This window comes from Sorex araneus, chromosome 1 (assembly GCF_027595985.1).
Source record: "Sorex araneus isolate mSorAra2 chromosome 1, mSorAra2.pri, whole genome shotgun sequence".
Classification (NCBI taxonomy): Eukaryota; Metazoa; Chordata; class Mammalia; order Eulipotyphla; family Soricidae; genus Sorex; species Sorex araneus.
Genome location: NC_073302.1, coordinates 122,301,288 through 122,321,601, shown reverse-complemented (window position 1 = coordinate 122,321,601; position 20,314 = coordinate 122,301,288). Strand labels below are relative to the sequence as shown.

The window sequence follows — 20,314 nt, the reverse complement described above, 5'->3', positions numbered from 1 at the left end:
TCTCTATTTCTCTTTTAGATATTTTGGTTTGCAATACAGATTCTGAAAGGTTATCAGGTTCATCCCTTCACTTACTTTTAACACTCAGTTCTTGTCCAACATAATTTCCAGGTAATTATTATCACACTGGTCCCTTCTTTCTCTTACCTATCACTACTTAATTTAAAAAAAAATAAGGCTGGAACACTCAAGTGTTCACTTGCACAACTTCCCATTGCATGTATTTGTAGCTGATCCTTATAACTAGAAGAGCTTTCTGTACTCACCATGTACACTTGCATCTAGTGAATTACTCCCAAGAGCCCAGGGGTGGAAATTGAATTTGATCTTAGTTTTTAAAGAAAATAAAAATGTAGTTCCATTGGCAAGAAATAATAAAATATGTTCCACTTATATAAATGTAAATCGTTGCATCTTAAAGATGCTGCATGTCAAATAATTCCACTTGTACAGGTTCTTTCTTGAGTTGCTGTCTTCTAAAATGCCAAAATATTTCATATCTGAGGGAAGACAGTGATAGCAAGAAAAGTTCTGAAATGAGCAAGTGTTAAAATGAATACTCCTCATCAAGAAGCCACATGTTGTCACTTGCAAAGATTAAGTGCATTTAAAAAATATAATCAATGAGTGTATCAAATTCACAATGACTCTGGGAAATAATTCTCTGGTCAAAGAATGTGTTGGACCATCATTTTCAAAGCAATCAAAGTATTTTTGGAATGCTCCTATCACCCTCAGAATACATGGTTGGTGGCTGGCCAAGAGAAGTTCATTAAAAATCCGTTTTAACCACAGTACATTTTCTGTCAGCTTGACTTTCATCCAATGATAACCTGCAGTACAGAATGACAACATTGGCAGATGTTTCAGAAACAGATTCTACTGTTCTTGTTGAGTAATGCTTGACTGTCCTGGAGGTGTTTAAAAACAGTAAATCTCAACTGGCGGGGACTTTGTTTTCACCAGGATATTTGGCAATGTCAGGAGACATATTTGACTGCTGCAACCAAGGAGAAGGAACAGAAAAAGGGTGGGTGTAACTGACATCCCATATTCTAGAGGTGCTTGTAAACATCCTACAATTCTTGGGATATCTCTATACCCCCCGGCCCACACACACACAAACTAATGTGCAATAAAGATTTTTGTAGTTCAAAATGTGAATAATGCTGAAGTTGTGAAAGGTTGCTTAAAAGATTCATCTTTAACATTTTACTCATATGTTTACACAAATATGTTTCTGATCAAAGGGATTTCTCATTATTTTGCTTCACATAAAGCCTATGTTAAAGAACTATGTTTAGTTAATAAGTGCATAAAGAGTAACCATCCTTAGGTGTTAACTATGTAACATGTAAACATCAAACTACATGGCAAATTTTCTGAGTTTCTTAGTTTGGGGCAGTTGTGGGTTATAATATCAGATACAGCTATGGTTATACTCAATTTTTGTCCACTTGATATGAAAACAGTTTTAAGGGAATAAACAGGAAAGAGAAAAAGTTCCCTGAGATTAGAGTAAGGCAAGTTAGAACCGGAGGTATCTCAGTCTTAATGAGGTACTCACCAGCCTTTGATTGAAAAAACCCAAGTAAGAAATATTGTAGTTTGTCATTGTGGTTATAAATATATGTATAAATAAATGGCACACTTTAGCCATTTTAAAGTGTGCACTCAGTTACATTAGTTCATTCACAATGTTATGCAACCGCCACCACAATCTATCTTTCGAACACTGCCATCACTACAAATGGAAAACTCACAGCCTCTAATACACTCCTGATTCACCTCTACTCTAGCCCCAGAGCAATCACTGATCTCCATCTCTCTCTATAAATGTACCTTTTTTTCTAGATCATTCATCTATATGGAATCATACAGTGGTCACCTTTTGGGTCTGGCTTTTTCGCTTAGTAAATTTTCAAGTTTTATCCAAGTCATAAAATATATGCCAGCATTTCCTTTTTATAGGTGAACAGTATTCCATTACATGGATATATTTTCTCCATCTGTGAGTTTGTGGACATTTAGACTGTGTCCAATTCTTGACTAAGATGACTATGCAGCTATGAACATTTATGTCTAAAATTTTTTTCAAATACCTACTTTCAGTTCTTTACAGTAATTTTGGGCTGGAGTGATAGCACAGTGTGTAGGGAGTTTGCCTTGCACTTGGGTTCAATTCCTCCATCCCTCTCGGAGAGCCTGGCAAACTACCGAGAGTATCCCACCCACACGGCAGATCCTGGCAAACTACCCGTGGTGTATTCGATGTGTCAGAACAGTAACAAGTCTTACAATGGAGACATTACTGGTGCCCACTCAAGCAAATCAATGAACGACAGTGCTACAACAGTGCTGACAGATAGGGTAATTTCTGAGGAGTAAATTCCTGGGTGGCGTGGTTAACTTTCTTAGGAAATTTCAGATTGTTTCCCCACTCCGGTTGTATTGTTTTATATTCCCATCTACCATATCTAAGAGTTCCAATTTCTCCACATTTTAACTAAAACTTCCTGTTTCTCAATTTTCAAACTTTATTCCTGTTAGAGGGAACTTGAACAATCTTTGGATTGTGCTTTGATTTGTTTTTTTCCAAGTGACTAATGACACTGAAGCATCATTCATATAACTTGTTGGTTGTTGGTACCTTCCTAAATTGTGTACCCCAGACATCTTGCTTGCATCATCCTAACCCCAGTCTGTGTATCAGCACCTCACATGAAATGTACCATATCTCATAACCACGATAGACTGAAATAGTATATAGCAAGCTCCTCCAAGCTTTACATTCAAATATCACTTTCACTAAATATGTGATTATATGAAAGTAATTTCCCCTCCTGTAAGTCTGTCTTCTCCTCTGTAGAATGGGTATTTCAGGAAGATGCTTAGAGGATGAAATAAAATATGCGGGAACATTGTTTTTCACAGTGCCTGGCAGACATATAGTGAGCACTTAGAAATGTTAATTACACTTTGCTAGTAGAAATTCAGTATATCTTTGGTAAATGAGTGAATGAGCTGATGGCTATTATAAAATCATTGTGGACATCATTACCCAAAAGTCGAATCTCTACAATTTAATAATTGAATATTTGAAAGATTAGATTTAATTCACCATAGAAAGTAATATCTATATTAAATTTAAAACTACTGAAGTAAAAATGAACTCTGTTACCTACTGAGATTAATTATTCATAGATCATTCACAAGACCTTGTGTGTGTGCCATTGAAGGGAAGCTTCTTCCTCATGAGGGAAATAGATATTTAAATCCCTTCCTGTAATCCTTCACTCCATCTCCCAGTTTTACATGCAGTGTAATTTATATAATCTGATCCCTGTTATCATGAAAATTACTTCAGTGGATACCTTGTCTTGTGGTAGAAAATAGAGGTAACGTGTCAATAATAAAATCTTAGCTGCTTGTTATTTCAACCAGCCCAATCTTCAAGCACCTTGTGTTTCATCTTCAAGTACAAATATGATAAAGTACATACTAAAGGCCACGTGAGACATAACCTTTGTCTGCCATAGTTGAGATCGATAGAATGATACCCAGACATTTAGTTTGTTATAGAAAACAGGAAAGTCAAATAAAGGGTGCAAGCGATGTGTACTACAGAGTTCATTTCCTATTACAGTTGAACCAGACCCTCCTGTCAACCTGACTTTGGAAGTGAAACAGCCAGAAGACAGAAATCCATACCTGTGGATGAAATGGTTTCCACCCACCCTGGTTGATGTAAGATCCGGTTGGCTCACACTCCAGTATGAGATTCGACTAAAACCTGAGAAGGCATCTGAGTGGGAGGTGAGTTAACCAGGAGCTAAAGGTCTCACAGAAGAAAACAGGCTCTTCCTCCTAATTATTGGGCCTCCTTGTTGCCCACCTGAGACTGGTCTGGCCCACCCAGATGTGAAAGGGCCTCTTTCCTGAGGGACTCATCTACACAGCTCTCCCCCAGACCTACTTCCTTACACTGAGCAGATTCTTTTGTCAGGTTTCCAACCCAGCTCTCTCAGTTTGCCTTCCAGCTAGTCATCTATAAGGGTATTTAAGTGGTCCTAAATGAGGTGCAGGGAGGGTTGATCTCAGAGTAATCATGAACAACATTATCAGTGGCTGACTATGATTGAGTTCACAAGTAAATCAGTCATACAGTAAATGTTGTCATTATCGTATTTGACCCTTAAATAACTTAGGCTATATCTCTTTTGAAGGGCTAATTTCTAAGTAATCAAAATAACAATTATCACAAAAGATAATTAAGTTCATTAACTTCATTTAATAGCCACTCCATGTTTTAATTACCCTTCTTACTTCACAAATAACTTTAATGGTTAATTTTCCTAACCATAATTCACTGTAGGACCATCCACTGAGGCTGGTTGTTATATTCTGTGCTCAGAAGGTTGGGGTTACTGTCCCGTAGAGTGTGCTACCTTCTGCATTTAAGTCTTTGTGGAATAATTTAGCTAATTCTTCTTCCACTGTGTTTCCTGTAAGCAGACTCTATATCCAAAGACTTTGTTATAGCATTAGACAGATCGCTCTTAGGAGCATAGTGCATGCTTTGTATGCAGGAAGCCTTGGTTCAATCTCTGGAATCATGTGATCCCTGAGCACTTCCAGGTATAATCAAAAAAGGTAAAAAATGCAATAAAAAGACTTCATTAGGTATGGGTGGAAAAATATTTGGAAGGAAAATCAAAACCTTAAGAGGTGATAGTATATATTTCATATTGCATTATTACCCAGAAGTCCAATCTCTATATTTTAATAATTGAATATTTGAGAGATCGGACTTTATTCACATAGAAAGTAATATCTTAAAAACAATTACTGAAGTATCATTGCTTCATATCAGGAAAAACACACACACGGACACACACACACACACACACACACACACACACACCACCATCTGTTGACCCACAAGAAGAAATGATGTTAGACCCAACGCCTGGATTAGAGAGACCACAAACCAATCCTTTGATTATAAAATTGTCTTGATTCATGCATTATTGCTTCAACATAGATGAATTTCCAGCTCTCTTATACCTAATGGTTTTGCACAAATTAATAATCCTGAATCTATTATTTTATTAGTCTCTTTTTTAAAAAATCAGTTTGCAGCTGTGTTAGCTGGTCTTCTTTCATGATGCAGAGATAGGGAGGAAAATATTTGTCTTTCTGAAACAGAATTTAAAATAGATGGAGAAAGAAACTTTATTTGGAATAAGAAACTTATCTATTTTTTTAATTTCTATGATTTTGTTAATGTTATCAGTTCTCTCCCTCCCTGACAACATTCCCTCCCACACTCACAATCCCTCGCCCAAATACAAGCAATTTTTTTAATAGGTGAGAAAAAATAGGCTGAGTGGGAAGAATGGTGACCTTAGACTACCCACTAAGTCTGCCTTTCCGGTCCCTTTGCTCAAATAGTTTATTCTCTAGGGGAATTCTCCAGTTTATTCTCTCTTTTATAACACAACTCAGAAGCAACTTCTCTTTGTCTTGTTCCTCCTCCCTAGACCCATTTTGCTGGACACCAGACTCAGTTTAAGATTCTCAGCTTATATCCAGGACAGAAATACATTGTCCAAGTTCGTTGCAAACCTGACCATGGATCCTGGAGTGAGTGGGGCCCAGAGAGCTCTATCCAGATACCTAACGGTATGTGTCTAAAGAATCTTATGCCTCTACTTGTAAATATTTTTAAATGTAATGAATGAAGTAAATCTGCGTGTAGTACCTTGTAAAGAAACTATTTAGAATCTTATCCAGAAGAATTAATAGAGGTGGGTTTCTCATTTCCCCATCCCATTCCAAGAAATTTGAAAGTGGAGGGCTGTTCTCTGATCTTTACCATGAAAAACCATTTCCAGCAAAGCTGCAGAGATAGGTGTGGCAGATCCCAGAGTACTGGGTCATTAATATTTCTGCCCTCTTTCTCTGCTTCTTCAGTACCATTAGTCCAAATCATCATCTCATTCTTGAAGAATTTGTAAGATAGTATCATCTGTCGAGGACCTAGATGAATTTTCAGTTTCTGGTATCAATTACGTGTCAGTCTCTTCATTGAGGAACAGTAGATAAGAGACTCAATTCTAGCTAAATGCCTTTAGCCATGGTGGCCTGTAATTCCACTAGGATATAATTCTTACTGTGTTTCTAACATACTTTATAAGTTACCAAGTTCTTACCTTGTTTGGTCTTCCAATTTGTTCATTATTAAGAGAGAATATAATATTCAGAAAGAATGTTGACATTAAAATTAAAAGTGAGGGTGGGGGACTGGAGGGAGGTTTACGGTGGTTCTTGGTGGTGGAATATGTGCACTGGTGAAGGGATGGGTGTTAGAGCATTATGTAACTGAGACTTAAACCTGAAAGCTTTGTAACTTTCCACATGGTGATTCAATAAAAAATAATAATAAAGAAAAATAAATTAATTAATTAAATTAAAAGTGAGGAAATTGAAATGTACAGAAGTTAGAACTTCTGTGCCCAGAACCATCAGACAAAGCTTCACTCTTTTGAAACTTGCCTGGGCAGTATCAGGGCTTACTATTTGACTGTCAAACTGGGAAGGTTTTATGATTTACATGCTCATCTAAACTAATCCTAGTTCTTACTAATAAACCTATAGGTCTAGAGACAAACGAGTTGAATTTTAAGTCCTAAATTGCAACTTTATAATTACATGCTCATGAATATATCAGTCTCTGAGTTTTGGTTTTCTTATATTTACATACAAAAAAACTATACATATAAAGAGCTTTGCACCAGGGATGGCTTTTAATAAGAACTTTGTGTTAGCTTTTATTGTTAGAATGCAACAGATCATGTGACTTTGTATCTCTTCCTTAAATTTCAAATTTTAAAATATATAAAATAATTTTGAAGTTTGTAGAGTAAGAACAAGTATACACAAGTATATTATATGGGAGAATAGGGTAACCATCCTGTTCTAATGTTTCGTTCATTAGTTTTGTTTTTTTTCGTTTGCTTATTTGTTTTTAATAGTGCTGTGTGTGATCAAAGCTTTCTTGCTGTTTGCTTTCTAGACTTCACCATGAAAGATACAACCGTGTGGATCTTTGTAGCTGTTCTTTCTGCTGTCATCTGTTTGATTATGGTCTGGGCAGTGGCTTTGAAGGGCTATAGGTACTTTTCCTCTCTATCGATCCTCCTATCCATCATTGTTGTCCCAAATAATAGCAAAAAAAAGACAATATAAAGATAATGGAAACCTGTGGGTGATTCAGGCTCCTAATTTTAGCCATTATTTCCATTGTGTACACACACATACACAAACACACACACACACTTCTTTTATCTATGTTAACAAAAGTAAAAAATATCTTTTTGAAGCTGGTGTTTTTTCCAGTAGTTGTGAAATGGTGAAAAAAAAATATCTTTGGGCTAAACTCTCCCTTTTCAAAGGATTGGGAACTAGTGCCTGTGATGATTTATGTAAAAGAAAAAATCAGCAAAACGATAAAGAAGGGGGGCACTTTATGTGGCCAGAGAATAAAGAAAGAACTTACTTCTGTTAGAAAAATAAAATCTTGGGGCTGGAGCAATGGCACAGCAGGTAGGGCATTTGCCTTGCTCACAGCCAACACGGGTTCGATTCCCAGCATTCCATATAGTCCCCAGAGCACTGCCAGGAGTAATTCCTGAGCGCAGAGCCAGGAGTAACCCCTGTGCATTGCCAGGTGTGACCCAAAAAGCAAAAAAAATTATAAATAAATAAATAAATTCTTGTAAGAGCAGTTAAAATCAGTATAAACAAAGTCACAAATTTCAGAATAGTCTTCTGTTATCCAGAGTTACTTTTGATACAAGATTTCTATATTTATTAATTGTCTTCACTACTTATTGTTAGTTTCATGTAATCTTAAAATTCTATTTCCTATCTACTGCAATCCATGTAGTAGCTATTTAGAGAAAATGTTTAAAGTTACAAGGGGAGAAAAAAATTCATTTATCCTATCTCACAAATTATTTCATAGCATGGTGACCTGTATTCTTCCACCAGTTCCGGGTCCAAAAATAAAAGGATTTGATACTCATCTGCTTGAGGTAAGTCCAAAAGTTTAGAAGGCTGTGTGACTCTCTGTTTTTTAATAACTACCTTTACGTATGCGTACACAATCCCCATCAATCCCATCTGATCATTTCAGTCATCCTCATCCGACTGCATGTTTGCCAAAAAGGCATGAGAACACATACTACCAGACGCATAATGTCATAGGACAAGAAGAAGCACCAAGAAAGCACAAAATGTATAGCAATGTCACACCTGCTCTATGTACCACAGCTGTTTGTAGATGTGAAGACAAACACCTTGTACAAATAGTTGTTTTAGAAACAAGGGGTACCACCCCAGCAGGTAGCTCAGTTGGTTAGAGCTGTGGTGCTGATAGGAACAAGGTGACTATTTTGATTAATAAAACACAGGAACCCTCCATCCTCCCACCTCCATTATACACTATAAAAAAAATTGCTCTTAAATGTCCTATATTTAAGACCATAGTCACAGAAAACCCTATTGCCATTGCTCAGACTGAGCAGTCAGTTGAGACGGGATTGCTGCAGTGGTCCTGGTGTGCCAGGAACCATTGAGGCTGATTCAAGAAATTAAATTTCAGTGTTTTAAATAAAACGAGGGGATATGACATTCTTTAATTTCTCTTCAAGTTAAAATACATCACTTCATTTTGACCTTAAACTTAACCCTGAGGTACATAGAAGCAACCACTAGCACTTTCTATCACTTGGTCCATCTACAGTGAAGCCCACAATGTAAGAATTGAAAAGTGAGTCTCAGAGAATTTGGCTTAACTGTGTTCATTTAGGTAACAGATATCAGAATAGGGACCAGAGCCCTATAATTTGGGCTTCTGGTCCAGTATTCTTTCTTTCTTTTTTTTTCTTTCTAACTGAGTCAACATTGGTTTACAAGAGTGTCAATGTTTCTATGCTCTAATAATACAATATTACAACACCCACCACCAAAGTATGATGGACCCTCCACCACAGTTTGTCCAGCCCTTTCAGCCCACTTCTCCCATCTAAGTGACTTTGACTCTGTTTTCACGCTAGGATGTCTTTCTGATTAAAAAATAAAATAAAATAAAGATATATCTTTGGTTTTTAATTTACTTTATCAATTTATCATTGCTTTACAGTTTCCCAGTTCAGGATTTTTGGTCTATTCACCTATATGCGTAGGTGCTATCACCTTCACAAAAAAAGAGAATGAGAGACAAGAGGACAGAGAGATCTTTCCCAAGTATGAGATAAAAAGAAACATTAAAAGGGAATAAAGCATGATCAAAGTCATCAGAACTGAAGATATTGTCTCTAGAACTGAGCTTACATGACTGGCATTGTCGGGGGTGGGCATCCCCCCATGAGTGTAGTGTTACAATGATGTATCCATTTTTGAAGAGAGTTAACAGCATTGTAAATCCTTGTAGCTCTATAGCATAGTCATCCTGTTGTTCATGGATTTGTTGGAGCAAGCACCAGTCACTTCTCCATTGTGAGACTTGTTACTGTTTTAGGCATATGGAATACTCCATGGGCAGCTTGCCAGGCTCTGCCATGCAGGCGGGATACTCTCAGTAGCTTGCTGGGCTCTCCAAGATGGAAATCCTTGTGCCTCAAAAAAAAAAAAAAATGTTTCTTTTTAAATGTTACTTTCCAACACAGGAACATGAAGTATTTTTTCATTTTCTTATTCTTTACTCACTTCTTTTAGTAGCAAAAAAGCATGGGGTTTGATGTATAAGTCTTTTGCTTCCCTTTGTTCCTAAGCATATGATTTTTGATGCAATTATAAATGGAATTATCTTCCTGATTTATTTCTTTTTCTAGTTTGTAGTTTCCATAGAAACATGCAGCATATTTTTGTATATTGACCCTATAACCTGCGACTTAACTGTATTGATTTGTTGTTTTTAATAATTTTTAGTTAGACCTTTAAAATTCAATGTATATTTTCATGTCATCCCAAGTAGGGATGTTTTACTTCCTTTTTCAATTTCCATTGCACAATACTCAATCTTGCACGAGGCCGACCCAGGTTCAATTCCCAGCATCCCATATGGTCCCATGAGCAGCGCCAAGGGTAATTCCTGAGTTCATCACCGGGTGTGACCCAAAAAGCAAAAATAAAGAAAAAAAAAAGAGGAGAAGAAATTAGAATTAACTTACTACAACCAACTCAAAAAAGTGGCCGGCAGCCTGGTCCCACAGCCTGCCAGTAATTCCCAAAATGCTGTGTGTTTTTTGTGAGTTTAGCGGTTTCACAAGCTTTTCTTATTTAGTAGCTGCGTGCTCATTGTATGTGAGCGCTGTTTGCTCTCTTAGACTGTAATCTTTGCTGTCTACAGTTTAAAAATCATATTGTGACGAAAATTAAAAATAATAGCAATCAGGGAGGTGGTTATAATATGGAAATGTCTAGAAGTTTGGTGAATGATGCTCATTGTCACATCTCTTGTGCCCATAACTGAAAATGCAGGCAGGGAAAAGAGGCAGAATGGCTCATTGGGACACTAACCACTTGCTCTGCCTGTGTTTGTGTTTTGATAGAAGGGCAAATCGGAAGAACTGCTGAGTGCCCTGGGGTGCCAAGACTTTCCCCCAACTTCTGACTGTGAGGACTTGCTGGTAGAGTATTTAGAAGTCGATGACAGTGAGGACCAGCAGCTGATGCCCGGCCATTCCAAAGAACACCCAGCTCAGAAAATAGATCCTGACAGTGACTCTGGCCGAGGAAGCTGCGACAGCCCTTCCCTTTTGTCAGAGAAGTGTGAGGAACCCCGGGCCAATCCCCCGCCATGCCACACTCCTGAGGGACCTGAAAAACCAGACAATCCCAAAACCACCATTATCCGCACCTGGAACCCCCAGAACTCAAGCTTGGGAGCCAAGATTCCCCATTTTCATGCAGATGCCTCCAAATCTTCAACATGGCCCTTACCCCAGCCTCCCGGAGAACAGAACCCCAGATCTTCTTACCACAATATCGCTGATGTGTGCAAGCTGGCCCTGGGCACCGCAGGCACAGCTGCCACTTTGCTGGACAAGACAGACAAACTTGCTCTGAAATCCTCCAACACCAATGAGACAGGAGAGGAGGAAAAGGCAGCAGAGCAGAGGAAGGGGGGAAGTTTTCAGCCCAAGACTGGCCAAGACACGACCCTGCTGCCGCCACCAGAGCAAACCCCCTTCCTGTCTGCAAAGCCACTGGATTACGTGGAGATTCACAAGATCAACAAAGACGGCGCACTGTCATTACTCCCAAAGCAGAGAGAGGACAGTGACCCTATGGAGAAGCTGGGGGCTCCGGAAACCAGTAAGGAGTACGCAAAGGTATCCAGTGTGATGGATAACAACATCCTAGTCTTGGTACCAGATCCACGCGCTCAAAACCTGGCTTTGCTCGAAGAACCCACCAAGGAAGTGCCACCATTCCTTCAGCAGAACCAAGTCGAAAATGACCTGACCTCCTTCACCATGACCCCAGGCAACTGCAAACTCCAGCTGGGTGGGTTGGATTACCTGGATCCCACAGGCTTTGTGCACTCCTTTCAGTAATTATTTGGTTGATAGGATGGTTGGTTAAAATGTGATTTTTTTCTTCAGGTAACACTACAGAGTACACGAAATGCTATCTACTAGACATTACCTAAGAGTGTGGTTAGAATAACACTACAAAAACTCACAGTTCACGCCTTTTCATGCTCCATTTTCAACCAGTTGCCTCTCTCTCCAACAGCTGATTCCAGAACAAATTGTTTCGTTTCATGACTGTGATTTGTAGATTTCCTTTTCTTGCTATTACTTATAAAATTATGTGTTCAATGAAATAAAAGCACATTGTTTAGTGTTTTGGAGGGATGGTGCCAATAGGTATATCCTTGGGGAAAGGATTTAATGGTTGAGTATGTGATAGAAGGAAATGAAAATAGTCATAATTGTTTACCACAGAAAGATGACAGACATGAGAAAATGCCTTGAAAACCAATTACTTCATCTTTATACTCCTCTTTCATTTGATTAGAATTAACTAAATATAATACATTTGAAGAAAAACTATATCAGACACCCAGAAAATTGTTTACATCTGTCCAGTTACCTTAGTGATGGCTTGCCAACATGCAAATCAAAAATGATGCCTCTAGCTCTTTCTTAAAATAGTTCAGACTGTCAAGTATGTATTCCCTTCCCTCAATTGAAATGTATTCTAAAGACTCTAGAGAGATTATAATTTGGGGAAGTCAAATTTCTTACACAAGAGGCAAATAAATTCCATGTAGTAAATTCTCCTAAAAAAAACACATTTCCCTGCTTCATTTTGGCATTATCTATCACTTAATATGGACCCTAGTCTTCTTTTACTGAGAAAAACATCCCAAAAGACTAACTTTAATTAAAAGATAATCATAGCAGGATGCTAGTGGAAATACTGCCTTACTGTAAATACAAATTCTACTTTACTATAAACCCATAATTTAACAATGTATTTTTGAAGACTATTTTTCTATCGCTTAGGTAAAATAAAAGACAATTTTCTATCTTTCCCGGTACAGCTGTTTACGTATTCAGTGGGTACAGTGCTTTCTGCTATGAGGTTGTAATGAGTATTTACGGTACATATTAGTATATGCAGCTTCTCTCGGTGGAGTAAAATGCCATATCAACCTAAAGTCCACTAAGAAATAGGAAGTAGATGACAATATTCAATTTCCAACACAATATAGTATAGTGTATCTGGTTTCTTTTTCTCTCCAGAATAACTTGAACAATAATCACCAAACTAGAGTTTTAGGGCTCTCCACAAACCAAAAATTGCTTCTTCTGTAAGTTTAGGGCTAGTCCAGGGCTTCTACTCTACATGAATGAATCTTCTTAAAGCTACTATGAATAAGAAGCACAGTTACTTCTAAGGTAGTATTTGAAAGAGATGGTTTGATTTGGTTTTGCTTTGATGAATGAACATGAACCACAGAGAAATTTTAAGCAAAGCCAACAGTATTTCTCTAGAGGAGACACATCAGCAAACCCTGGAGAGAGGCGGGACTTATATCAGAGGAGTCCAATAAAAGTTCTAAGAAACCAGGTATCTGCAGGGCAGTAGGAAGGGTTAAAAGAAATCCTGGTAGTGAGGATCTCTAAGTGAGTTCCATGGATAAACTCCCCAAGAATCATCAAAAGCCCAGATCTTTCATTTTTAAGACAGCATCTGTGACTCATTCAATTATCTTCCTCTTTTTTTTTTAAATTTTCATTGAAGAGTCATAAGTTACAAAGTTACTGCAACTATCTCCCTCTTTTTTTCATTTTACCTGATGGTAAATCCATTCCTAATGTCTACTCCCCAGACAGAAAATTTTAGTTCACTCCTACAGGTTAAATGTTCTACCCTAACAATATTCATGATGATATGAACTGGACTCACAGATGACCTAATGTTTGAAAGTGAACACTTGTCAGGGTTTCCAGAATTGCAGTCTTCTTGAGGTTCTATTCTCCCAATGCATAAATACATATACATTGTATACTGAGGAAGAGAATATTTAGGAAAGCTGTCCAAATTCATTCAGTCATGTTTCTCAAAGTAAACAAAGATCCTTATTGCTCAGATATGCCTCGGCATTGACTGAAGACTGATTAGAAATGTAGAATCTCAGCCCCCATTGTCCCATATGTACAGAATCAGAATCTGCATTTTACTAAGATACCAGATGATATATGTGTACTCTGAAGTTTGAGAAGCAGTACCCACTAAATGTTATTTTAGTGCATGAAAGAAATTACTCTCTTGAAAACTACAAGTCAAATCTGTTTGACTTGCAGTAAACTACACCATGTAAGGAAAGAGCATAGTTTGTCCTAAGTATCAGTGGTTTTATGTTCCTGTAATATAGAATGACCTAAAAAAGATGAACTCTTCAAGAGAGCCAGGAACATCTTCCACATAGAGAGACATTGACCAATGACTGTTTCCCTCACACCCAACAGAATCAACCTTTACTCTAAGTAATCAATTCTTCTCCTACCACTGTCATAGTTTAAAAAATTCAAAAATAAATCTGATTTTTAGATATAATTTGGTATATGTTTTTTAAAATTATGGCCAAAAAATTAACTTGAAATTAGTCTCTTTAAAATATCAGTTAGCCTCTCATTAGGTAAAATCAAAGCTGTAATGCTATGGTCAGTTAGGGCTCTATAAAAATTGGGTTTTGTTTTCATGGGTTAGTATAATTTCTATCAGGGAGATGGTTAGTCAAATGGAAGGGTCCAGGTTGAGCAGTCAAGACTCAGACTTGAGTATTGCCTAACTAAATTCTCTTCTCTGGGCCTCCAATTCCTCGGAAGGAAATGCTGTGTCAAATAATCTCTAAGGCCCTATCAAACTGTGACTCCCTGATTTCATGATTCATTTAATACTTTCCAGCAGATATTGAACCAATGCCCATATCTTAATTTAGATAATAAATATCATAGAAATAAATATAAGGACTCTTTAGAATGGACACATTTTATTTCATTTTGAAATCATCAATTTCAGCTAGTTCTAACATATGACACATGCATAAATTATACAGATGCAAAATCATTCTAAGATTATGTGTCTAGAGAGAAGAGGCCTGAGATGTTAACAAAAGACACCCTGAATAAGATTCTAACTTTCAAAAGTGATATTTTCCTGAATCAAGCCATGCTCATCACTTGCTGAGCCATATGGTCCCTAATCTTTTTGTTTTTTATACCTAGCAACTGATCCTAGTTAGTTTTGCTTTGGTTCTCTCTTTCTCCCTCTCTCTCTTTTTCTCTTTCTTTCACACATACATGCACACACGTATATATGCACGTATATACATATAAATATACCATAGATTATGAACAATCAGTGTTCAATTGTTTGAAAGAGTTTTATGGTCCAAGTTACCGAAATTCATTCTTATAAGAACCTAAACATTCAAGTTAAAAGGCACTTAGAAACTGCAGCTAGCTGTAGGTGATTGAAGGACCCTTATGACCTAAACTGCAATGAGTTCACATGTCATGTTAGTGAACAAATAGAAGTCACCCCAATATGAGCACAAGTTGTTATCAGCCATGTTATTGACACTACATTCCCCTAAGTGCCTAAGACCAATCCTGGTAGGCGGTTGTGTACAGAAAACTTGCTCTCACTGGTTTGGTTCAAAGGGTATCAATCCCTTACCATCGTTATAAGAACAAATATTTTGACTCTTTATCCTGTAGTGACCCAATCAATCAAAGACTCCTATGAGTTTAGGCAGAGAAAATTGAGTCAGGAGGACAAGTTTGCTGTGTGGGTGATCTGGCTCACTCTCTCTGCTCACTACTACATGTCACTTGCGGAAAGATAAGTCCCTGCTTTAGTACCTTCTCTATCTCCTTAGATAAGAAAGAAACAGATTTGTACACTTTATACAAAGTGCCTTTCTTTTACTTTTTTTTTCAGTTTTCATTTTGCACAAAACCTTTCCTTTTCGTGTGTATAAATGGTAATGTCAGAAAGAAAATGACAAAATGGTCTCAAGTCTAATCAGCAACTGTCAGTGAAGTTTTAAATTCATTGTTTAACTGAGTCACCACATCGTTGATGTGATAAGGATAATTAATTTGTCTGATCACAGACTCTGGCTAGAACTGGGGGGCATACCTGCCACCCCATGATTCAAGATTCTCAATTTTAAAACACACTCTTGCACTTTTGAATGTATCTGAATTGCATGTCTGGGCCTGAAATGCACAATGGAATTTTGCACACTGACAGAAAAATGTAAATGCTTCTGTCTCACCATCCCGTGTTCTAACATAGATTTATCACTGATGAGTATCTCTGATACTTCATCAAATACATTTTTTCCTGACTATTCAGCTCCAGCACAATAATGTGGTTGGGATATTGGACTGGGACTCAATTCCCAGGTCTTTAGTTTATATTATTGCCACTACACAGATTGAATGTCCTTATGCTCGTCCTTTAAGCTAAGCATTTCCTCACTTATTTTTTCAAATACAGCTTGAGGGCTGGAGAGGTAGCTCAATGAGCTGAGAGCATACTGTACATGCTGGTGATCCCCAGCACCATATAGACCTCTGAGCACTTGAGTGACCCCTGAGCACAGAGCTGGGAGTAACCCCTGAGCATTGCCAGGTGTGCACCTCCCCCCCAAAAAGACAGTGGGTTGACCTAAAATATTTCTGAAACTCCCTCCAGTTCTGTCTTTGATTCTCCTGAGCTAAGTAAAACCCAAGGTTCCATGTCAGAAACCCACGGCAGCACTGGAAAACATAACCCATGTGACTTTACCTGCAAACAGTATGGCTGGAATGATGTTTAAGAGAGAAACAGATGTCCATTCCTCCAAGTCAGATCAATTTGATGTAATAGCCTTGCTTCTCCTCTTCTTAGCTTGTCCACACTTGAAGCCTTTTTTATGCTCTTACTCCAAGCCCTATATTTTTCCTAAGTGTTAATGATGTGCAGTTGCCAGTGTAGGAACTGCAGGAAAGAAAATTATTCATGAACCATTGTTATTTGGCTTAGCGAAGGACTCAGTCAAATAAATGTTCCATTGGTCATGCAATTACCAAGACTCAAGCTGAGGATCAAAAGATACTTCATTTGGAGTTGGTCTACTTAGAGATTCTAGCTCAATACATTCATTATTTAATCAATTCAAAAGCCATTAGTAAATTCAGGCATCCTTGACGACTCAGTCTTATAAGTTTTAAGCAGAATCTAAATATAGAATTTTTTTGCTTGAGAGTCTATAATCTAAACAGAAATTCTATTTATAATTTTGGCCTAGACTTCTTTCCTGATTAGCAGCTATATTATCTGCAAATCAAAGAGGAGTTTTCTCTGCAGGCTTGTATTGCTCAGGTTGGTGACTTTGGGTCTGAGACCTTTGTGGTATCTATTTTAAGAAAAGGGAAAAGATGGAAAATGGAACATTTCCAGAGGTTAGGGCATCTCAGGATTCCACAAAATGCAAGAGCATCCCATTAAGCATGAGTTTTATTGGCTCTGAAGAATCAATAACCTATTTTGTGTTCTGAGTTTATGGCTAAGAGCTGTATATAATAACACTCACATCAATTTCTTAGATGTATGCTTTGACTTTGAGATGTTAAAGTGGGAACATATAGCCTGTTTCCAGGTTGTGGTCAATAACCCTTAGTCTCTTAGTTAACTTTCTTGCTGCTGGTTAAAAAGGAAAAACACTGAAGTCATAATATAAGAACTAACCTTTTGTAGTTGGTCATATTATGTTTTCCCTGCACAAAATCCAAAAACTGAGGCTTTATGTAAATTTCAAAAATTCTGACTGGAGAATTCATCTTGCTATGTTCTCTGAAATTACAAAACTATGTAAAGATGATACCTCCCAAAACGAATTTGTTTTATAAAATTCCTGATAAAATGCATTTGAATTCTTAAAAGTATCTACCTCCCCGTCTTGTCCTTATGTTCTTTTTTTCCATGCTGCTTATTGTTTAGAAATGAAAGATATTATGTCTCATGCTTTGACAAATTTTTCAGTGGCATGTTTGATGTATTTGCCGTGTAATATATTTGACTTTAACATGACTTTTATATTATTTTCTATGCCATTGCTTTATGTGGTTCAAAAACTGTGGCACATTGAAATATATAATCCTCATAGTGTGAAACTCATTATATAATACAAATGAAAATAATTATTTAATGACTTTCGATATATTCATATGGATTTCAGTATGATTGTGTCTGTGTCTATGAAACAAACCGAAAAATTTGTAGTCATATATTTCTGTTAAAACCTTGAATGTACTAATTTTTGTGTAATATTTGTTTAGCTGTAGTATAATATGCCATTGTATTGTGATGGGGTATTGTGTGTTTAAAGTACAATGTAACAATGTTCAAAAGTCAACTCCCAAGCTCTGCTTTTTGTGAGCTCTGATACTTTTTGAGTGTTACTTACATCATGAGGCTTGCTTTTGCCCTTAGCCATTCATTTTAAATATTTTAATAGTTTCATGTGGAAACCAAAGCGATCTCAGACCAGCCTGTTGAGTAATCTGTGTCTTCTGTAAAGCCATATTGAAGTGAAAACTATGTAATAGTGTAAGTTTCCATATTTTCAAAGCTATCACTACCTCTGCTTTTTTCTCTTATGCCAACCCCAATTCTTCAAATTAGAAGTGATTATTCTTAGAGTTGCTAGGGCTTTTGATTTTTTTACGCAAGAATACATCTTCTAAACCACCATTTTTGCACGGTTAATGCTAGGGTTTCTCAATTACCATTTTCTACATTTTATGAAAACTGGTGATAAAGGGTAAGAAAAATAATAAATATAAATAAATAAAAATTGGTAAATAGCAAATCACCACCAAAACCATAAAATGCAGAGGTTTTTGTTGTTATGTTTTAAAGACTTACCTCAATGTGGCCGCCCAAAGCCATGAAAATGACATTTCTTCACAATTTTATTTCCCTCACCTCCAAGAAATAAATTCGAATTCATCTAAACCATTATATCTACATATATGTATATTATATATATAATGCTATGGGAATGTTGGCCATAAATCAGAAATAATCTTGTCTCAACTTTCAAAACTCATTTCTATATGTACTTGTGATTTCTAATTTTAATAATTATGGGAGACTACAGTGATCCTCTCTTGCATTTTTAATTCAGTAATCTTTGGTCATCAGAAATTGTACTTTGCTTTCCATCAGTTTATTCATTTGTCTCCTTTCAGTTTGCAAGGGGACAACAAAGAACAGCTAAATTTTAATAAATAATATGAGAGACATTAACTTCTATTACTATAACATCTTCATTTTTATTGCACGCCAAAAACAATGCTTGCCAAACAAAATTGTGGACATCTTCGTGTAAAATGGCCATTATATTTCTACTCATGTTACTGAAAATATCCAGCTTCGTGCCTGGCTAATTAATGTTTTTTTCCCTTGCCTATCCTTACTCTATTTTTTATCTTGACATGAAAATGAGTAGAACAATATGTGTGATACTGAAGTAATTTTCTTGAAGAATTTTTTTCTGTGATAGGATCTGTAGTTTGTAAATTATTTATATAAGTTGGACCAAAACCACTGTTTTCTTTTTTCTTCCCTTTACCATAAGATTCAAAACATACCCATCCCCTTTCCCTTGTTCCTTTCCAAAGTGAGATGAAATCCAGACATGAGAAAAAATTAGAAAAACTCAGTTAAAAATTATAAAACAAAAGACCAGCATCTTTTTAAATGGGAAACCTTTTGAACAGTAAGAGTCATCCATATTGCCAATAACACCTTTTCTATCAAAGCTACCAGACTATATCTGAAGACATGTATAATAATGACCTGCTACATTAGGTACACATCTGCTCATGCTGGTGTCAACAAGTTGAGAAATAGTGTAGGGAGGGACTTTATTTACAAATTCTTCTTCCTCTCCTAATTCTCTAATGTCATGTCTTAGCAGGGACTGAGATTAGTTTCCAAGTAAGTATCATGCTCCAAAACTTGGCTTTCATCAAAACAAAAATGAACCCCAAAACTATAAAACAAAACAACAACAACAACAACAACAACAATACTGACTCATATATTGGAGACATCTGCTTTTTTTTCCGTCTGCCCTTAATTTGGGGGCACATTTCTCATTTTAAGATAAAATTTGGAGTGTCAGTCACAAGACTCAGCCTTCCTATAATTAATGAGCTGGAAAACTAACAAGTGGCTGTTTTTCCAAGATTATTGCATATGCTTTCCTGCAAGAAATGATAAATTGTCACATCCTGCCAGGATCCCATCTGAAACTTAACCCCACCACACTTCTTGTAACTGACTAACCAAATTTTATGCATTCTAAAGGTTCTCCCCTCCTTTTTAAAGGACTCAGAGATTTAGCTTCCACTTGGTAGAAACTTTGAGATCTTGGGGGTTGCATGGGGCTTGAAGAAGAATAAGAAGGGAAGTTATTTAAAAATTCCCCATTGGAGTTATTTAAAAATTTCCCATTGGCACCCTTAGCTAGTGGATGTCACTCTGCCAGACCTTTAAACCATGCAGATGAGATTGAGCCTATTCTTCATATTGTTAAATTATTTTCTACTTGGAAAGCTTGACACCTAAATCGGAGTTTTAATCTCCAACTTTCCCTACCTATCCCTCAACTCCTTCTGCCGTGCAATTGTAAAACATTTTTCTCCTGTTATAACCAGATTTCCAT

General features: G+C 36.9%; 1 protein-coding gene across 1 annotated transcript in view; it reads left to right on the top strand.

Annotated features, from left to right (window-relative positions):
- Positions 1-11,921, top strand: part of PRLR (prolactin receptor) — a 176,821-nt gene extending 164,900 nt beyond the window's left edge. Inside the window, exons 6-10 of the mRNA XM_004605551.2 lie at positions 3,647-3,816; positions 5,544-5,685; positions 7,079-7,178; positions 8,030-8,099; positions 10,620-11,921. Coding sequence (XP_004605608.2) covers positions 3,647-3,816; positions 5,544-5,685; positions 7,079-7,178; positions 8,030-8,099; positions 10,620-11,627 — 1,490 coding nt within the window. The 3' untranslated portion in view covers positions 11,628-11,921. The remainder of the gene's footprint in view (positions 1-3,646; positions 3,817-5,543; positions 5,686-7,078; positions 7,179-8,029; positions 8,100-10,619) is intronic.
- Positions 11,922-20,314: the final 8,393 nt, after the last annotated feature.